General features: G+C 40.0%; 1 protein-coding gene across 2 annotated transcripts in view; it reads right to left on the bottom strand.

Moving 5' to 3' along the window:
- Nucleotides 1-8104: 8104 nt before the first annotated feature.
- Nucleotides 8105-17756, bottom strand: part of LOC115204574 (uncharacterized) — a 10124-nt gene continuing 472 nt past the window's right edge. Inside the window, exons 2-4 of one of the 2 annotated variants that reach the window (XM_029770236.1) lie at nucleotides 15239-15333; nucleotides 14961-15065; nucleotides 8105-12474 (exon numbers count right to left, since the gene is read on the bottom strand). In XM_029770236.1, coding sequence (XP_029626096.1) covers nucleotides 8699-12474; nucleotides 14961-15054 — 3870 coding nt within the window. In that variant the 5' untranslated portion in view covers nucleotides 15055-15065; nucleotides 15239-15333 and the 3' untranslated portion in view covers nucleotides 8105-8698. Of the gene's footprint in view, nucleotides 12475-14960; nucleotides 15066-15238; nucleotides 15334-15799; nucleotides 17020-17756 lie in introns of those variants that run through there. The other variant, XR_003880394.1, reaches the window with a different exon arrangement.

Raw genomic sequence — 17756 nt, 5'->3', positions numbered from 1 at the left:
CAGATGTCTCGGTTATCAGTGGATATTTCCACTCTAAAATTGGAATCAGTATCGAATCCAAAAATCCCATATTAGTCAGACTCTACTAAAGACACAAATAAGAAAGTCTTGTTAGTACACTTAAGCAACGTTTATGTTTTTTATAGACAGAAAGTAACCATTGTGATTAATCTCTGGACAAGTTTAAAGCAGCATTGACAGCTATGGAACTAAAAGCTAAAAAGATTGACTAAGATTGACTAACAACATAATTTTTTTAAACAATGCTTCAATATTGCAGATACGGTGCCATCGGAAAGTATTCAGACCCCTTGACTTTTTCCAAATTTTGTTAAGTACAGTCTTATTCTAAAAATGATATATATATATATAAAAAAGTCCTCAGCAATCTACACACAATACCCCATAATGACAATGCGAAAACAGGTTTTTAGAAATGTTTGCAAATGTATAAGTGGTGTGGGGGCTGTGGTGTGGGGGCTGTGCGTTGGCAAAGTGGGTGGGGTTATATCCTGCCTGTTTGGCCCTGTCCGGGGGTATCATCGGATGGGGCCACAGTGTCTTCTGATCCCTCCTGTCTCAGCCTCCAGTATTTATGCTGGAGTAGTTTATGTGTCGGGGGGCTAGGGTCAGTCTGTTACATCTGGAGTATTCTCTTGTCTTATCCGGTGTCCTGTGTGAATTTAAATATGCTCTCTCTAATTCTCTCTTTCTCTCTTTCTTTCTTTCTCTCGGAGGACCTGAGCCCTAGGACCATGCCTCGGGACTACCTGGTATGATGACTCCTTGCTGTCCCCAGTCCACCTGGCCATGCTGCTGCTCCAGTTTCAACTGTTCTGCCTGCGGCTACGGAACCCTGACCTGTTCACCGGACATGCTTGTTGCACCCTCGACAACTACTATGATTATTATTATTTGACCATGCTGGTCATTTATGAACATTTTAACATCTTGACCATGTTCTGTTATAATATCCACCCGGCACAGCCAGAAGAGGACTGGCCACCCCTCATAGCCTGGTTCCTCTCTAGGTTTCTTCCTAGGTTTTTGGCCTTTCTAGGGAGTTTTTCCTAGGGAGTTTTTCCTAGCCACCGCTTCTTTCACATGCATTGCTTGCTGTTTGGGGTTTTAGGCTGGGTTTCTGTACAGCACTTTGAGATTTCAGCTGATATACGAAGGGCTATATAAATAAATTTGATTTGATTTGATTTTGATTTATAAAACCTTCAAAACAGAAAATACCTTAATTACATAAGTATTCAGACCCTTTGTTATGAGACTCGAAATTGAGCTCAGGTGCATCCTGTTTCCATTGATCATCCTTGAGATGTTTCTACAACTTGATTGGACCTATAGACCTATAAAAACATCCTTCTTCAGACACCTACATACAGGTCAAAAAATCCCTTGTAGGGGTATAATCTCATGCAAGACCAAGGGAGTAATGTATCTCATCACATCCATGTGGAAAAGCCTACGTAGGACAAACGAAAATACAATTAAAACAACACATAGCTGAACACCGCAGCTCAATCAGGTGTAAGAACATTGACTATCCAGTAGCAGCTCACTTTGTTGAAGCTAACCATCCAATCTCCTCCCTCAAATACACAGGCATTGAGCATCTTGCTCTACCAAGGAGAGGAGGTAACATCGAGATCCTACTACTACAAAGAGGCTTACTGGATATCCTGTCTAAAAACATTGACCCCTAATGGTCTGAATGTTGACATTGATCTCAGGCCCTTCTTATGAAAAATTCTCTATTTTATGAACAAGTCTTATAAATTGATATATTCTTTCTACAGCTTATTAGCGTACACCTAATATGTTCCCCCTGTTGATGATGCTTATTATTCAAAAAGCACTCGCACATCTGAGCAATCTTTTCGCAGGTGCATGGTAACAATTGAACGAGATGAAGGAAAAAGGAGACCGCACACTGCTCTTGACAGTATCACTGATGTTTAATAAGCTTTACGTATCGGCCTCACGGCCTTCGTCAGAGCTTTTGTGGCTGTGAGGCCGATACGTAAAGCTTATTAAACATCAGTGATACTATCAAGAGCAGTGTGCGGTCTCCTTTTTCCTTCTTCTTGATGATGCTTATTATGCATTAAGGTTGAACCAATACGAAACAATTAAATATGTGAAATTGAATTAAACAATAATGTATGTTGATGCTAATATTATGTACAATATTCAATTATATTTCTATATGATAACAATAGCCTAATATATTTAATATGCCATAAACTATAGTTTTTTTAACAGTTTCACTAATTCATCCTAATTAACTTAATCATTATGACACACCCCTCACTATTGTCATTGGTTGCACTAATTGCACTGTTTGTCTACATAACCTGGTTCAAGTATTCGTGACATTACCCTGAAGAAGGCACAGTGATGCTGAGACGTTGGTAAATACCCAATAAATTACTGGGAATTTATATATGGAGTGTGCCACTCTCTTTTTGATGCTTTATAAGCTCAAAATAACATCCAATTAATGAGTGTGAAGCAGAAAGTGAATATCCAATGGGAATTGGTCATAAATATAGAGTAACATTGTTAAGGTAGACTAAAATGCTAACAATGCCTTCTAATAAGGAGAAAGTAAAAGTGGACAATGGTATCCCGGTGAACAGATGTTATCATGTATATTTTGATTGTTTTTAAATCTTACAGTAGTGGTAAAAGCAGAACATTTCTTTTAGAGTGATACGTGTGTATTAGCAGTAGTGGTTAAAGCAGAACAATGTTTGAGAGTGACCCATGTGTATTAGCAGTAGTGGTTAAAGCAGAGCATTGTTTGAGAGTGACCCATGTGTATTAGCAGTAGTGGTTAAAGCAGAACAATGTTTGAGAGTGACCCATGTGTATTAGCAGTAGTGGTTAAAGCAGAGCATTGTTTGAGAGTGACCCATGTGTATTAGCAGTCGTGGTTAAAGCAGAGCATTGTTTGAGAGTGACCCATGTGTATTAGCAGTCGTGGTTAAAGCAGAACAATGTTTGAGAGTGACCCATGTGTATTAGCAGTAGTGGTTAAAGCAGAGCATTGTTTGAGAGTGACCCATGTGTATTAGCAGTAGTGGTTAAAGCAGAGCATTGTTTGAGAGTGACCCATGTGTATTAGCAATAGTGGTTGAGAGGGTTTTCTTATTGGGAAGAAAGTAAAAGGTCCTAGTTGAAGGAAACAGATATGGAGACTAGTGAAAGTAACAAAGACAGTGATAACGAAAGTAAAATGGAAAGATTCATGGTACTCATGTTTTATCAGTTTATGTCAAATTTGTAAGCTTGTTTCAATAAGGGAGGATGGTATATATAGGCATAGTAATACTGAATGTTGCATTTTTAGGACTGATTGAGATTGAGAATGGTGAGGACTGATTAAGATGTAGCATAGTGATAACTAAGTACATGTTTATTTTCTCTTCCAGGACTGATGGAATGTCCACTACCAAGTTTTCTGATGAGTTTAACAATGATTCTGTATCTCTCCCTTTGAAAAGCTTCCTGAGGCAGGTGCCTTGGGAGAGCAGTTAGTGAGACTCTGCAGTACTATAAAGTATAAAGGTACCTGGATCCGGATGTTAAGGGAGCGTCCATATTATGTAAGGCCTGGCTATTGTTTGTTATTGTACTACGTTTTACCACACAGTCACCTGCATACACACACACCCACCCATCAATACGTATGAATATTTGTTAGTGGTGTTAATATCATGCCTGATTTATTTTTTATTTTTTTATTTGGGTTTAGTAGGTTTTTTACGGTTAGAAAGAATGGACCTTAAAGGGCACAAAAATAGAATATACTGATGTGTCTATTGTCTGAATTTTGGTTGAACACTTGTAAGTTCCCCTGATGAGAAATATACTGAAAATGTGAACCTGGTATATAGAATGTTTGACATGTTTTACAACAATGAGTCTGAAATACAGGAAAAGAGAAGGGGAAGAACAGACTCACTTAATTACACCCAGCCTCTTCCTAAACTCACTACAATTCTCTGAACCTGGCCACCGCCCAGTGTTTTATCATCTGCTATCTACGCACACCTTATCAGGAGACAAGATAACTGCAGAAAATGTACACGTGGCCCTTCTCTAAACCTGCAAAGTTGCACTTTGGCAGAGCCTAAATTCATTCAGGTTCAGGAGTAAATGGATAAGACAGCAGCCAGTCCACAGCTCTGACTGAGTCATAAGCAGCAACAAGTTATGAATGTTAAGTATTTGTATGTTTATTTTCAGTTAAGCATGTTGTGTTGTATTATTAACTGACCACATATATTATTAACTGACCACATATATACTTCCACCCTCAGTGACTGTAGAGTTAACTTCTCCTGTTCTCACCCATGGCCATGACCCAAAAGACAGAAATGAGGAGGCCCCATCTCTGCGCTGAAAGAAAGCTATTGATTGCATTATACTTTGGTAAAGTAAACCTTGCTGTCTCCCTGCATTGCCTCCCACAATTCCTCCAGGGATTTGACAGGGCTGTAGAACTGCGTAGTGGGGTTGTATCTGTGTATATTATATATACACCTCACATGCTACCTAAAATAAGACTATGCAATTAATATTACAAAGTATATCTGACTCTATTTAACATTATAGTAAAAAGATGTGTAATCAAATATTATGCGTTTAGCTGACAGATCAAGAACGGGTCATGAGAAGCGAATATCAAAGCAAGTGTTATTTAATAACTTAAAATGAATTGTAAAATGAATGGATTCGCAGATTAGGCATGAAGCTTAATATCAAGGCAATACTGACATGAACAAAACATATTTTTAGGCATATATCCCAAGGTTAACTTACAAGACAAAGCATGAGTCATACAGCTGCAAAGACATGTTGCACATGATCAAACAAGCATTTATATGTCAAGATGAGATTAGTGGTGTAACTTTTTCACAACTGTTATCAGCTACCCGACACTGCCTAGATGTTGATCTGTTGTCTTCGCAGTCGAACCGTCTGCTAGCAGTTCCTCTTTATCTGGTCACTTCTCCATGATGTTTATAAGTGACCTCGTGTTCACTTTACTCAACAGACCTGGGTCATCTACTGTATTCCCCTTTTCTCTCACAGTAACTTTCACTCACACCTAGTTCCTCTTTACCCTTCCTTGACCCCTAACATCTACATTACTGGCCAAAAGTTTTAGAACACCTAGTCATTCAAGTGTTTTTCTTTATTTTTACTATTTTCTACATTGTAGAAAAATAGTGAAGACATAGAAACTATGAAATAACACATATGGAATCATGTAGTAACCAAAAAAGTTTTAGAAGAATATCAAATATATTTTCATTTGTTTAATAGCCACCCTTTGCCTTGATGACAGCTTTGCACACTCTTGGCATTCTCTCAACCAGCTTCATCTGGAATGCTTTTCCAACAGTCTTGAAGGAGTTCCCACATATGCTGAACACTTGTTGGCTGCTTTTCCTGCTGAGATGCGTCTGTTGCTTGAACTCTGTGAAGCATTTGTTTGGGCTGCAATTTCTGAGGCTGGTAACTCTAATGAACATCTCCTCTGCAGCAAAGGTAACTCTGGGTCTTCCATTCCTGTGGCGGTCCTCATGAGAACCAGTTTTATCATAGCGCTTGATGGTTTTTGCAACTGCACTTGAAGAAACTTTCAAAGGTCTTGACATTTTCTGGATAGACTGACCATCATGTCTTAATTAAAGTAATGACTGTCGTTTCTCTTTGCTTATTTGAGCTGTTCTTGCCATAGTATGGACTTGGTATTTTACCCAGTAGGGCTATCTTCTGTATACCCCCCCCCCCCACACCTTGTCACAACACAACTGATTGACTGAAATGCATTAGGAAGGAAAGAAATTCCACAAACTAACTTTTAAGAAGGCACATCTGCCAATTGAAATGCAAGCAGTTTATTAAAAGAGAATTCCGAAAGTGTGCAAAGCTGTGATCAAGGCAAAGGGTGGTTATTTGAAGAATCTCAAATATAAAATATGTTTTGATTTGTATAACACATTTTTGGTTACTACATGATTCCATATGTGTTATTTCATAGTTATGTCTTCACTATTATTCTACAATGTAGAAAATAGTAAAAATAAAAATTAAAACATGAATGAGTAGGTGTTCTGAAACTTTTGACCAGTAGTGTATATTCCTTGTACATGTAAAGTCATCAATCATTTCTAGTATGGTAACATAAATACGTACATTTCAAGCAAGAATCCAACACAATTGATTTATTTTATGCAATTATTGAGGACGTCGCATGCCCAAAAACAACACTGTCATGCTGAGAATAATGAGAATGAATAGTGTCTTATGAATTTCATACCTTAAGCTAGGGGGCAGTATTTTCACGGCCGGATAAAAAACGTAGCCGATTTAAACTGGTTACTACTCTTTTCCAGAAACGAGAATATGCATATAATTAGTATATGTGGATAGAAAACACTCTAAAGTTTCTAAAACTGTTTGAATTGTGTCTGTGAGTATAACAGAACTCATATGGCAGGCAAAAACCTGAGAAGATTCCAAACAGGAAGTGACCTGTCTGACAATTTCTGGTGCTTCTCTTGCCTCTCTATCGAAAATACAGTATCTCTGCTGTTACGTGACACTTTCTAAGCCTTCCATTGGCTCAGAAGGCGCCAGAAAGTGAAATGGAGCGTCTGCTGTCTCTGGGCAGATCACAGGAGCTCTCTCTGTGAGTGGACAGCCAAGTGACTCAGAGACAGAAATGCGCGGGCACGCGAGTACTCCATGTTTTTCTTCACCTGTTTGAATGAACACAACATTGTCCGGTTGGAATATTATCGCTATTTTATGAAGAAAATTGCATAAAAATTGATTTTAAACAGCGTTTGACATGCTTCTAAGTACGGTAAAGGAACATTTTGATTTTTTTTGTCACGAAATGCGTCCGCGCGTCACCCTTCGGATAGTCACCTGAACGCACAAACAAAACGGAGGATATTTGAATATAACTATGGATTATTTGGGACCAAAACAACATTTGTTGTTGAAGTAGAAGTCCTGGGTGTGCATTCTGAAGAAGAACAGCAAAGGTAATCCAATTTTTGTAATAGTAATTATGAGTTTTGTGAGCCCCGGTGTTTGAATAGCTAGCCGTGATGGCTAAGCTATGTACTCAGAATATTGCAAAATGTGCATTTGCCGAAAAGCTATTTTAAAATCTGACATAGCGGTTGCATAAAGGAGTTCTGTATCTATAATTCTTAAAATAATTGTTATGTATTATGAGAAGGTTTATGCATAGTAATTTAGTAAATTCACTGGAAGTTTTCGGTGGGTACGCTAGTTCTGAACATCACATGTTAATGTAAAAAGCTGTTTTTTGATATAAATATGAACTTGATTGAACAAAACATGCATGTATTGTATAACATAATGTCCTAGGAGTGTCATCTGATGAAGATCATCAAAGGTTAGTGCTGCATTTAGCTGTGGTTTTGCTTTTTGTGACATATATGCTTGGTTTGAAAATAGCTGTGTGATTATTTCTGGCTGGGTACTTTCCTGACATAATCTAATGTTTTGCTTTCGCTGTAAAGCCTTTTTGAAATCGGACATCAAGGAGAGTCTTATCTTTCAAATGGTGTAAAATAGTAATATGTTTGAGAAATTGAAGTAATAGCATTTATAAGGGTTTTGTATCTCGCGCCACCCACTGCCACTGGCTGTTGAGTAGAGTGGGACGCTGACGTCCCAGGTGTTCCAGACAGGTTAAATGTCAAGAACTTACACGGACCAGTGTTTCTCAACCTCTGGTCCCTAGACCTGTGCTGGTCCCTGGGATGTTGCTGTCCGGTCCCTGAGCTGTTTAACTAGTTTTGTCAGTTCTACAGTGCTAGCTTTAATGTAAGCTGTCCCCCAAGGAGGAAAAACTAAAGCTTGCCGGTCCCTGACTCAAGAGGGACCATAGTTTTCCGGTCCTTTCAATAAAGGTTAAGAAACACTGACCTAGACACACACCTTTGTAATAACCCCCCTACCAAACATGCTACTTCCAATGTCATGACTAACATATTACTTACAATATGTGCCCAATAGAAAATGAATAGTGAACTTCTTGAATTACAAAGGACTTTTATTAAAATAAAAAAGGATAAACAATCAACATGAAAGTAGGCAAAAGTTATACATTTTTCGATAGATAGATAGATAGATAGATACTTTATTACTTCCCGAGGGGAATGTAGGTCTCTGTATTTATCTGAATCAATGTCTGCTTTATTTCTACATTCATTTCTCTTATGATAATCATTAACAATCAGTAGCAAGATCAGCTGCTTCATTTAGATTCACTGATGTAGAAAATGTGATAGACTACTAGCTGTCCAGGGGGTGTTCTTGTACATCAAGCTGCCTCACGCTACAGAAACAGGAGGCAGGCTCCTGTTCTGTGGGCTGTTCTGGCTCGCACAAGTCTACTCACTTAATGTTGAAAATGTGTCAACTGAGAGTTTACGTGATGCTCGTTTTAATACAAAGCATTGCAATCGATCCCAGTAAGCGGACAATTGAGTGGGTCTAGAGATATATCTGATTTTAATTCTACAACTTTAACTGAGTTATGACCCATTCACTTGATTTGCGCAAGCCACCGAGCGTGCCACTTGGTCGGAAGCAGGGCGAGATCATGGACTTTGACTTTGAGTTAGGCCTATTTCTTCCCTGGCCAAACTCTGACTACTTTCTGCATTTGGTTGACTCTTTTTGTGATCTTCTGCAGTCTATCTTGTTTCTCCTTAACCATGCGTCGCTCATCGGGGAGTAGTTCCTCTCCTCTTGCCATCTTCTCCAGAAGCTCAGACTCATATTTCATTTTCTTCAACCCTACGATGCGATCTTCGAAGCCTGGCTTGCGTTGGTCCTCTTCGGTGCGAATGAGTATCTCGATGTACTCCACAGTGGAGAGAGAGCTTGGCTTCAGTGCAATCTCATTCAGCCTCTTAAGACAGTTGGAGGACAGCTTGATCAAGTATTTCAGCTTATCCTCGATTACAATGTACTCATCTTCAATCTTCTCCAGCATCTGCTTGTTGTTCATAAACTTGCCCTGTGCCTTCATGAAGTTGTCCTTCAATTCTTTAATGGTCTTTTTCTCTGTCTTAGTTTCATATGTCCACAAGGCTTTTTCCTTGTCGTGGTTAAGGTAAGAGCAGTTTTCTGGACACATGACACAGTTACCATAAACATCCATCACGGCACATTTTTTTATGTCATCCTCGTTAGGCAGAAAGCAGCTGGTGTGGCATGTGAACTTGCAAACAATGCAGTTTGTAGCAAAACAACTTAATTTGGTCCTCTTAGCAACTAGAACCTCTACCTCTGTCTCAAAGTTTTGGTTCTGTTTCATGTTCTCGTCCTCGTTCTGCAGGCACTGTTCGAACGTTTTGATCTCATTCAGCTTTGACAGACCTGCTGTAATCTGAGGGGTCAGTCGTGTCATGGCCTTCTCCAAACGCTCACGTTCTTCTAACACTGTCTTGGTCATTGTTAGATCTTTGCTCTCATTGCTTTCCAAGGCTTTGAAGAAAGCTTTCATCTGCTTAAAAGTTGACCTCCAGACAATCTTTTCTAGTCCTTCCTCATTATCATCCTCTGAACCATCTCCTTCAGAGCTTTTGTCTTCTTCTACTTTCTGAGAGAGCAGAGCTGAATTGTTGAATTTGAAGTGGGTTGGGAGTCCCTTATTGTTTTTCTTACAGGGAAGGTCTGCAGCTTGGATGGCCTCCAGCACAGGTATGTCCTTCCCATCAGCAAATGTCACGAGCATCAGGATGTTATCAGCAATGTCCTTTCCAAAAATGGACAGGATGGAGTCAAATATGTATTTCTGATTGGCACTGAGACGGGCGAGGGATGCTTGCACTACAAAGCAGACTGCATCAATGTGATCAATCCCTAAAGGGTTACACAAGAATTCCTTCACTTGCTCTGTGATCAGTTTATCATGTGCCATTCCTCTAGTGTCTCCGAACCCTGGTGTGTCAATAATGGTCAGAGAATAAGGAATCTGAAAGCCTGGCTGGTTGTAGAGCTCGTATGATGTTACGATTGAAGTCTGGCTCTCAGCCTGTGACCTGTTGGTCACCTCATGGATGAGCTTAAAGCGGTAGGGATCTTCCCACTTTACCCCGAGAATGTAGTTGATCATGACATTGACCAGAGTGGTTTTTCCTGCGCCTGTGGACCCCAGAAGCAGGATTACCTTGTTATTCCCTTTCTCAACTTTCCCTCCAAATGTGTACTGTTGAAAACGTTCCTTTACCGCCAACTTCTGTTCCAGATTCAGCCTATAGATTGAGGGGTTGCCTTTCTTTACCCTCTCTGATTTCTTCAGAAATTCCTCACTTTTTGTTGCTGTTGATTGGCTCCTCTTCGGTTGGGTGTCAGAAGCCCTGATGGTAGTCAGCACTGCCTCAGGACTGGGTAGACTCTTCCCTGCTTCGCCACAGTTAGCAGAGACTCTGACACTGTATGGAGTTTCAGGCTTTAGACCTTCCAGTGTGCACTCTCTGGTGGTGGTTTTGATGGTGTGCCACATCTTATTGTCAACAGCCTTCGCACACTCTCTGTAGTCAACCTCATAGCCTATGACTTCAACATCGTCTCCCACCATGGTAGGAATGTCCCAGTTCACTCTGATACTTTCAGATTCTAGATTTTTTTCTGTGGGTGATCCAGGGGGACTACATGGGCGGGTCCTGAAGTACTCTGTCCAGTCACTGGAGAGGCTCACACCAGGTCTACACACCGCCCTACAGCTGAAGCGGTAGTCTTTATAGGGGTTCAGACGTCTGATGGTGACCCGGTTAGTGGTAGCATCAGCTTTGATCTCGGTCCACTCAGATTCAGCCTGCACAGCCTGGTACAAAACCTGATACGACTCCACAGACGTGACGCCAAGGTTGGGAGTGTTGATTTGCACGTGGACACAGTCATGCTCCAGACTCTTGATGGTGGGGACACCTGGCTTTGATGGCAGTTCAAACTGGGGACTCAACAGTGTCCCTCTCTCATAGACATGGATGGAGGATGCAGTGATGCATTTGCTTGGAATTGATGCAATGCAGAATGCAATATTTTCTCTGTCTTTGTTTGACTCTTTGAAGTCTAGGAACAGTTGTATGTTTTGCCTGGTTAGGGTGGTTACCTCCCCCGAGCGAAACCACTTTTCTGCTGCTGATTTCCCAGCTGTGTTGGGGTCGTAAGGTATCACTGAAGAATCACTCTTTGATTCTTCTAGCAAGTAGTTTTCCAAGTCTACCACATAATCGTCTTTGTCCTTCAAAGAGGAGAATGCAAAGCACACTACATGATCTTTAGCTTGATCAAGCACTATTCCATCCAATTCACTGCTTGAGTACATAACGTGTACCTCTTTCATTATGTGAAGGTAAGAGCTGACAACATTCATCTCTCTCTCTCTGTCATCCAGGTACGTGATCATAAGATCATTCTGGAATGGAGAGCGTTCCTTACTGTTGAGCATTTTTATCAGCTCTTCTTCCTCCATTCCTCCTCCTCTTATGTTGGGAAGAACCTTGCAAAGACCTTTCTGGAAAACCAGCTTGTACTCTGAACATAAGTCCCTGAACTTGCTGAGCTTGGCTTTGATTTCAGGGAACTTGATAGCCATGCCTTCCTTCATCAAGTCCCGGAATTGTACATCAGTGTTATCCAGCCCATCCAAGATTCGCTGTGCGCGACACACCAGGCTAACACTGATCTGCCTGACTAGCTGGGCAGCTGCAGAGTCCAGGTTCTTGAGGGGATAGAGCCAGACAGTCATTGGCACAGCATGTTCTCCCTTGTCCCCTAGCAGACGTGGCAGGCCGGCATACAGCCTGGTGGCATCTTCAAATGTGACAGGGTTGTTTTCTAGTGAAAAATCACCATGGAAAGTGCAGCTGAATGTATTGGCCTGTTGCTTGTCTTCCTCGCTCATCTTCAGTGATGCCTGCCCTTCTATTGTTATGAGGGGGATCTTCTTTATTGTGGCCTGCAGGTTTCCCTGAATATCCTGGTGGTTTTCTCCTGAGGAAACCTCACGATCAAAAACAAAGAAGGCTTGTGCACCGTAGAGAATGCCAGTCACCACATGTGTGGCAGAACCCTCTCGGAAGACATTGCAGTGTTTCACATTTCCTGCCCCCAGGTGGTCCATGGTCAGCTGCTCAAAGCGAGTGGTGGTACGGTACTGCAGAGAAACCCTAGACTGACGCTTTGAGGTCTTTTTATCATGTAGGAATTCAGCAGAACCCTTCACACTGACTAAGCCACCAAGGAAACTGGCCTCCAGAGATGCAGACACATTCAAAGCTTGTGACTTGTCTTCACTTGAGTCGGAGGCAATGATTTTAAAATCAGTGTTAGGTTGTGGAGAGACATTTATGTCTTTCTGTAGCATTTCAGAATCCCAGAGTGTGATACCTGCAGTTTAAAAAGAATGACAAATTACTTTTATTGTGAAAAAAATATTCTCCAACGTGTACATTCATGGCCAAAAGTTTTGAGAATGACGCAAATATTAATTTTCACAAAATCTGCTGCCTCAGTTTGTATGATGGCAATTTGCAAATTCTCCAGAATGTTATGAAGAGTGATCAGATGAATTGCAATTAATTGCAAAGTCCCTATTTGCCATGCAAATGAACTGAATCCCCCCAAAACATTTCCACTGCATTTGAGCCCTGCCACAAAAGGACCAGCTGACATCATGTCAGTTATTCTCTGGTTAACACAGGTGTGAGTGTTGATGAGGACAAGGCTGGTGATCACTCTGTCATGCTGATTGAGTTCGAATAACAGACTAGACGCTTCAAAAGGAGGATGGAGCTTGGAATCACTGTTCTATCTCTGTCAACCATGGTTACCTGCAAGGAAACACGTGCCGTCATCATTGCTTTGCACAAAAAGGGCTTCACAGGCAAGGATATTGCTGCCAGTAAGATTGCACCTAAACCAACCATTTATCTTATCATCAAGAGCTTCAAGGAGAGTGATTGAATTGTTGTGAAGAAGGCTTCAGGGTGCCCAAGAAAGTCCAGCAAGCGCCAGGACCGTCTCCTAAAGTTGATTCAGCTGCGGGATCGGGGCACCACCAGTACAGAGCTTGCTCAGGAATGGCAACAAGCAGGTGTGAGTACATCTGCACACACAGTGAGGCGAAGACTTTTGGAGGATGGCCTGGTGTCAAGAAGGGCAGCAAAGAAGCCACTTCTCTCCAGGAAAAACATCAGGGACAGACTGATATTCTGCAAAAGGTACAGGGATTGGACTGCTGAGGACTGGGGTAAAGTCATTTTCTCTGATGAATCCCCTTTCCGATTGTTTGGGGCGTCCGGAAAAAAGCTGGTCCTGAGAAGGCAAGGTGAGCTCTGCCATCAGTCCTGTGTCTTGCCAACAGTAAATCATCCTGAGACCATTCATGTGTGGGGTTGCTTCTCAGCCAAGGGAGTGGGCTCACTCACAATTTTGCCTAAGAACACAGCCATGAATGAAGAATGGTACCAACACATCCGCCGAGAGCAACTTCTCCCAACCATCCAGGAACAGTTTGGTGATGAACAATGTCTTTTCCAGCATGATGGAGCACCTTGCCATAAGGCAAAAGTGATAACTAAGTGGCTCGGGGAACAAAACATTGATATTTTAGGTCCATGGCCAGGAAACTCCCCAGACCTTAATCCCATTGAGAACTTGTGGTCAATCCTCAAGAGGCGTGTGGACAAACAAAACCCCACAAATTCTGACAAACTCCAAGCACTGATTATGCAAGAATGGGCTGTCATCAGTCAGGATGTGGCCCAGAAGTTAATTGACAGCATGCCAGGGCGGATTGCAGGGGTCTTGAAAAAGAAGGGTCTACACTGCAAATATTGACTTTTTGCATCAACTTCATGTAATTGTCAATAAAAGCCTTTGACACTTATGAAATGCTTGTAATTATACATCAGTATTCCATAGTAACATCTGACAAAAATATCTAAAGACACTGAAGCAGCAGACTTTGTGAAAATTAATATTTGTGTCATTCTGAAAACTTTTGGCCACAACTGGTACATGCAGAATTGTTTATACATGTAAACATGGTTTCATTCAAAGAATGAATTGAAGATAAGTTTTACTCATCAAAGTAATTATTCTAGGTGACATGACAACCGTAGTTACAAAAGCTACACCTATCTTTGCCATTGATCACTTCTGTAACAGCATGACTACATATGACTACTTCAAAATGTTGTGGGTCCTCTAGCTTTTCTAACTCTGTGATGACCATAGAGATGTAGAAGACAGCTCATCTTTGCAATGGATGCTTTTGTGACAGTATCGTTGTCCCCATTAAGGGCTATCCATTTTAATGTAGTCAATTTCTTCTTAGTGTACTTTTATAAGTGTATTGGCAGTTCGTAAATAAGAAACGGAAGTGCTGCAGTTTGTATAGTTTGAACAGGTATAAAGCCAAGGATGGTGATTTACTGCCACCTGCAGTTATGGAATGTTTGTCAGAAGTATATTTCATTGGCTGACCCCTCCTGCTGACCTGAATGGAATTATATTATCCTTCCTTAAAGGAGCAATATATACAAATTTTGAATTGTGATTTAAGAAAATGTCCATAAAATGTCTGCATTAATAATAACATTAAATTATAATGTTTTCACAAAAAAAATTCACAAACAAATTATTTAGGCCCACACATCAGCATCATTTAGAGGTGTGGTCATCTCCTCATGTGGGACATGTGGGCTTTGTTTTACTTGTAGCTTCTGTAACCCATGCAAGTCACACCAACTTGACTACTTTAAAATGGTGGAAGTCCTCAATGACGCTGCACATGTTAGATCAGGTTTTGGGACAAGTCTATCCAACTCTATGGTGGAAACAAAGACAATGAATTTAATAGTTTTCTGTACCTGGAATGAGGACATCTCTGCGACAGTCATACAGCATCCCCAGCTGGAATGGTCGGCCCAGAGCTGCTGTCTCAATGGTCTCAGAGTCAGACATGACTCAGTGTTCTGAAAACACATCAGAGCAGGGGTTTATGCACGGCTATATATTCTTCAGAACTATTGTGTAGTAGAAACTTTAAGATGAACTTAGGGCTTTACATCTAGCGGAGTCAAACTTTAGGTTGAAATAACAAAGGTACAAAAGACAGACATAAGACGCAGACATCTGAATCACTCACATTTCTGTCTCCTCCTCAGTCTTGTGTTGTTCTCCTGGATGGGAGGTGAGCTCTAGAGCCTTGATGCTCAGCGTTTGATTATCCAGGCTGCGCCTCTGTAATGGGGAAACATCAGAAAAATAAAGATAATGTAGTATAAATGCTGTTCTTCAGTCATAAACATTATCCCAAGTGAGCATGAGCTCTGTGGTCTCAGAGTCCACTATAGCATGGGAACCTTGCGTTAAGTTAATTTCATGAACTGCACACTGTTTTTCTGCTGGTGTAATTATATTTCAGTAAGGGAGTAGTCACAGATCGTCATATATGTAGAACAGAATCTTTGGAATGGCCATCAGACCTACATTATCCTTATAAGACCTCATAAAGTACACCTGAATAATTGATTAATCATAATCTATACTGTAGCCAAAGCCAGAGGGGGAAAAAACATGTCTTAAAGGTATCAATATAATGAAATGTAAAATTATTTGCACTTTAATTAGATCAATAATATAAATAAAAAATCTTTACACAAGAAAATGACACAAAAAATATGAATAATTCAAGATAATAACAGATGCAGAAATATGAATGGTAGTTTATTCAGTTGTATATAAATATATTACCCTGTGTAATAAGACCAGGTTCCTCTTATTGGGCAATACAGTTTGAACCAAATAAAAAACAAAGTCAATCAAATGTGATTGCTATACGCTTGTAAAAAAAAGTTATGAACAATCTTACCAAAGTTTGCCTTAAATTGTATCTAAAAAATCTCCATTAAAGTCTCCATTAATTCCCACAGGATGTAGGTAATTATGCCAAAATATCTAGACTTTATTAGATGACATGAAGCTACATCTGACTACATTTACACATTTGTTTGGATAATCACACCACAGGCCTTACTGCTACCGCCAGACAAGAGAATAACATTACAAGAAAGGTAAGGCCAATACAAAAGCACACAGAAACTTGCTTTTATTGCTCAAGATATCCAATCATTTGAGTTAATAGTCTCTTTTGTTGGCCACATTGCTTTCTTTAGGATTCAACAGATTTATTCTCTTCTTGCCTTGGTCCTGCTTCAGTTGTTCTTCCATCTTATTTTCTCTACATGGACTCATTCGAACTCGTCCTGAATGAGCTTTCTTTCTGGCTCTGATTTGTTCTCGTGGAATTGTTCTATCGCCATTTAATTATTCTCTGTTCAGCCTGTGCCTCGTCACATTTCCTCGTTTTTTTCTTCCATGTATACTTTGAAGGGAGATATCACAAAACAAACAGAAGAAAATAGATAGCTTTTCCTTTAAAATATGTTAGAATATAGAAAGACTACTCCTTATAGCTACAGTAATTTAAAGTGACTTTTAGCTGCTGCCATGTTCAGAGTAATGTTTTCATCAATTAACAATATTCTCTCGTAGTCTACTCATCAATGTATTTTCTACAGTTTAATCATCTATTTTTCTCCCTCAGTTTCATCTCTTTCTTTTGATGCTTTCAGTTCTTTATGTATCCTGGTCCTTTCATTTTCTTCTTGCCTTCTTTGGGATTCACGTTGTATATTTCTCTGCCTCTCCAGCTGCTCTCGTTGTTCTTTGTCCATCCGTTGTTCTGTTTCCATTCGTGCTTTCTCCCCCTGGAGCCGAAGGCATTCCTGCTCAAATCTTCTCTTTTCTGCTTCTGCCACGTCTGCCCGTTGTCGGGATTCATGGTCCACTTCAACTGTATGGCTGCCACCCATTTTCTAAGTCTTTTCTTGCCGGTTTTGTAGGTTAGACTTAACTGCACTGATTCTTTGAGATGACATGTCAAAGCAAACAAAAACAGACAAGGAATGTTTTACTTAAAAAGGAGAGCATTTGACACTCTATTCAATACTTTTCTGAGCATCAAATGCCTTAATTTTCAATTTCTCATATTTAGATTTTTAATTGCGTTAGTGTTGTGGATATGTGCACGCATAAACATGATCTTCAGGCAGGAAGCAAGACAGAAATGATAACACTGTTACTTTTCAACTTTGTAATATTCTGGTAAATTCTGTCACTTGTAATTATAAATATCAGGAGGAAGTGGACTAAACAGGGAACAATTAGGTTTACTTATCTAAGTTATGAAAAGCAAGAGCCCCGAACTATGACTAGAAATCTCATTTACCTAGACTTTACTTCAAACACTAACTGTCAATGTTTTCAGAATTTCCATCCATTTTTTTTGAAGACCTATTCTGAAATTGTCTGACATTGCACATTCCTCAGCAGTCAGGGTAGGTTTTTACTACTTAAAAAAAATATACATGGATGCAATAAAATGTCAATAGAATCCAAACCAATATAGTACAATATATTTTAAAACAATTTGTGTATACAAAAAAATTTAATCGAAAAGTTTGATTGTTAAATTATCATTTCTCTAGACCAGTAAAATCACGGTCTCTTAATTTGAGCCAGTTTGCTACAGCAGGAAAGTACTCCTATAGCAACAGGAAATGTAAAATAATATGTGGATTATAAGTAAGGGACGTTTTTGT

This window comes from Salmo trutta, chromosome 12 (genome assembly GCF_901001165.1).
Source record: "Salmo trutta chromosome 12, fSalTru1.1, whole genome shotgun sequence".
Lineage (NCBI taxonomy): Eukaryota > Metazoa > Chordata > Actinopteri > Salmoniformes > Salmonidae > Salmo > Salmo trutta.
The sequence above is the reverse complement of the archived record's forward strand: the minus strand, read 5'-3'. Positions and strand labels throughout refer to the sequence as shown.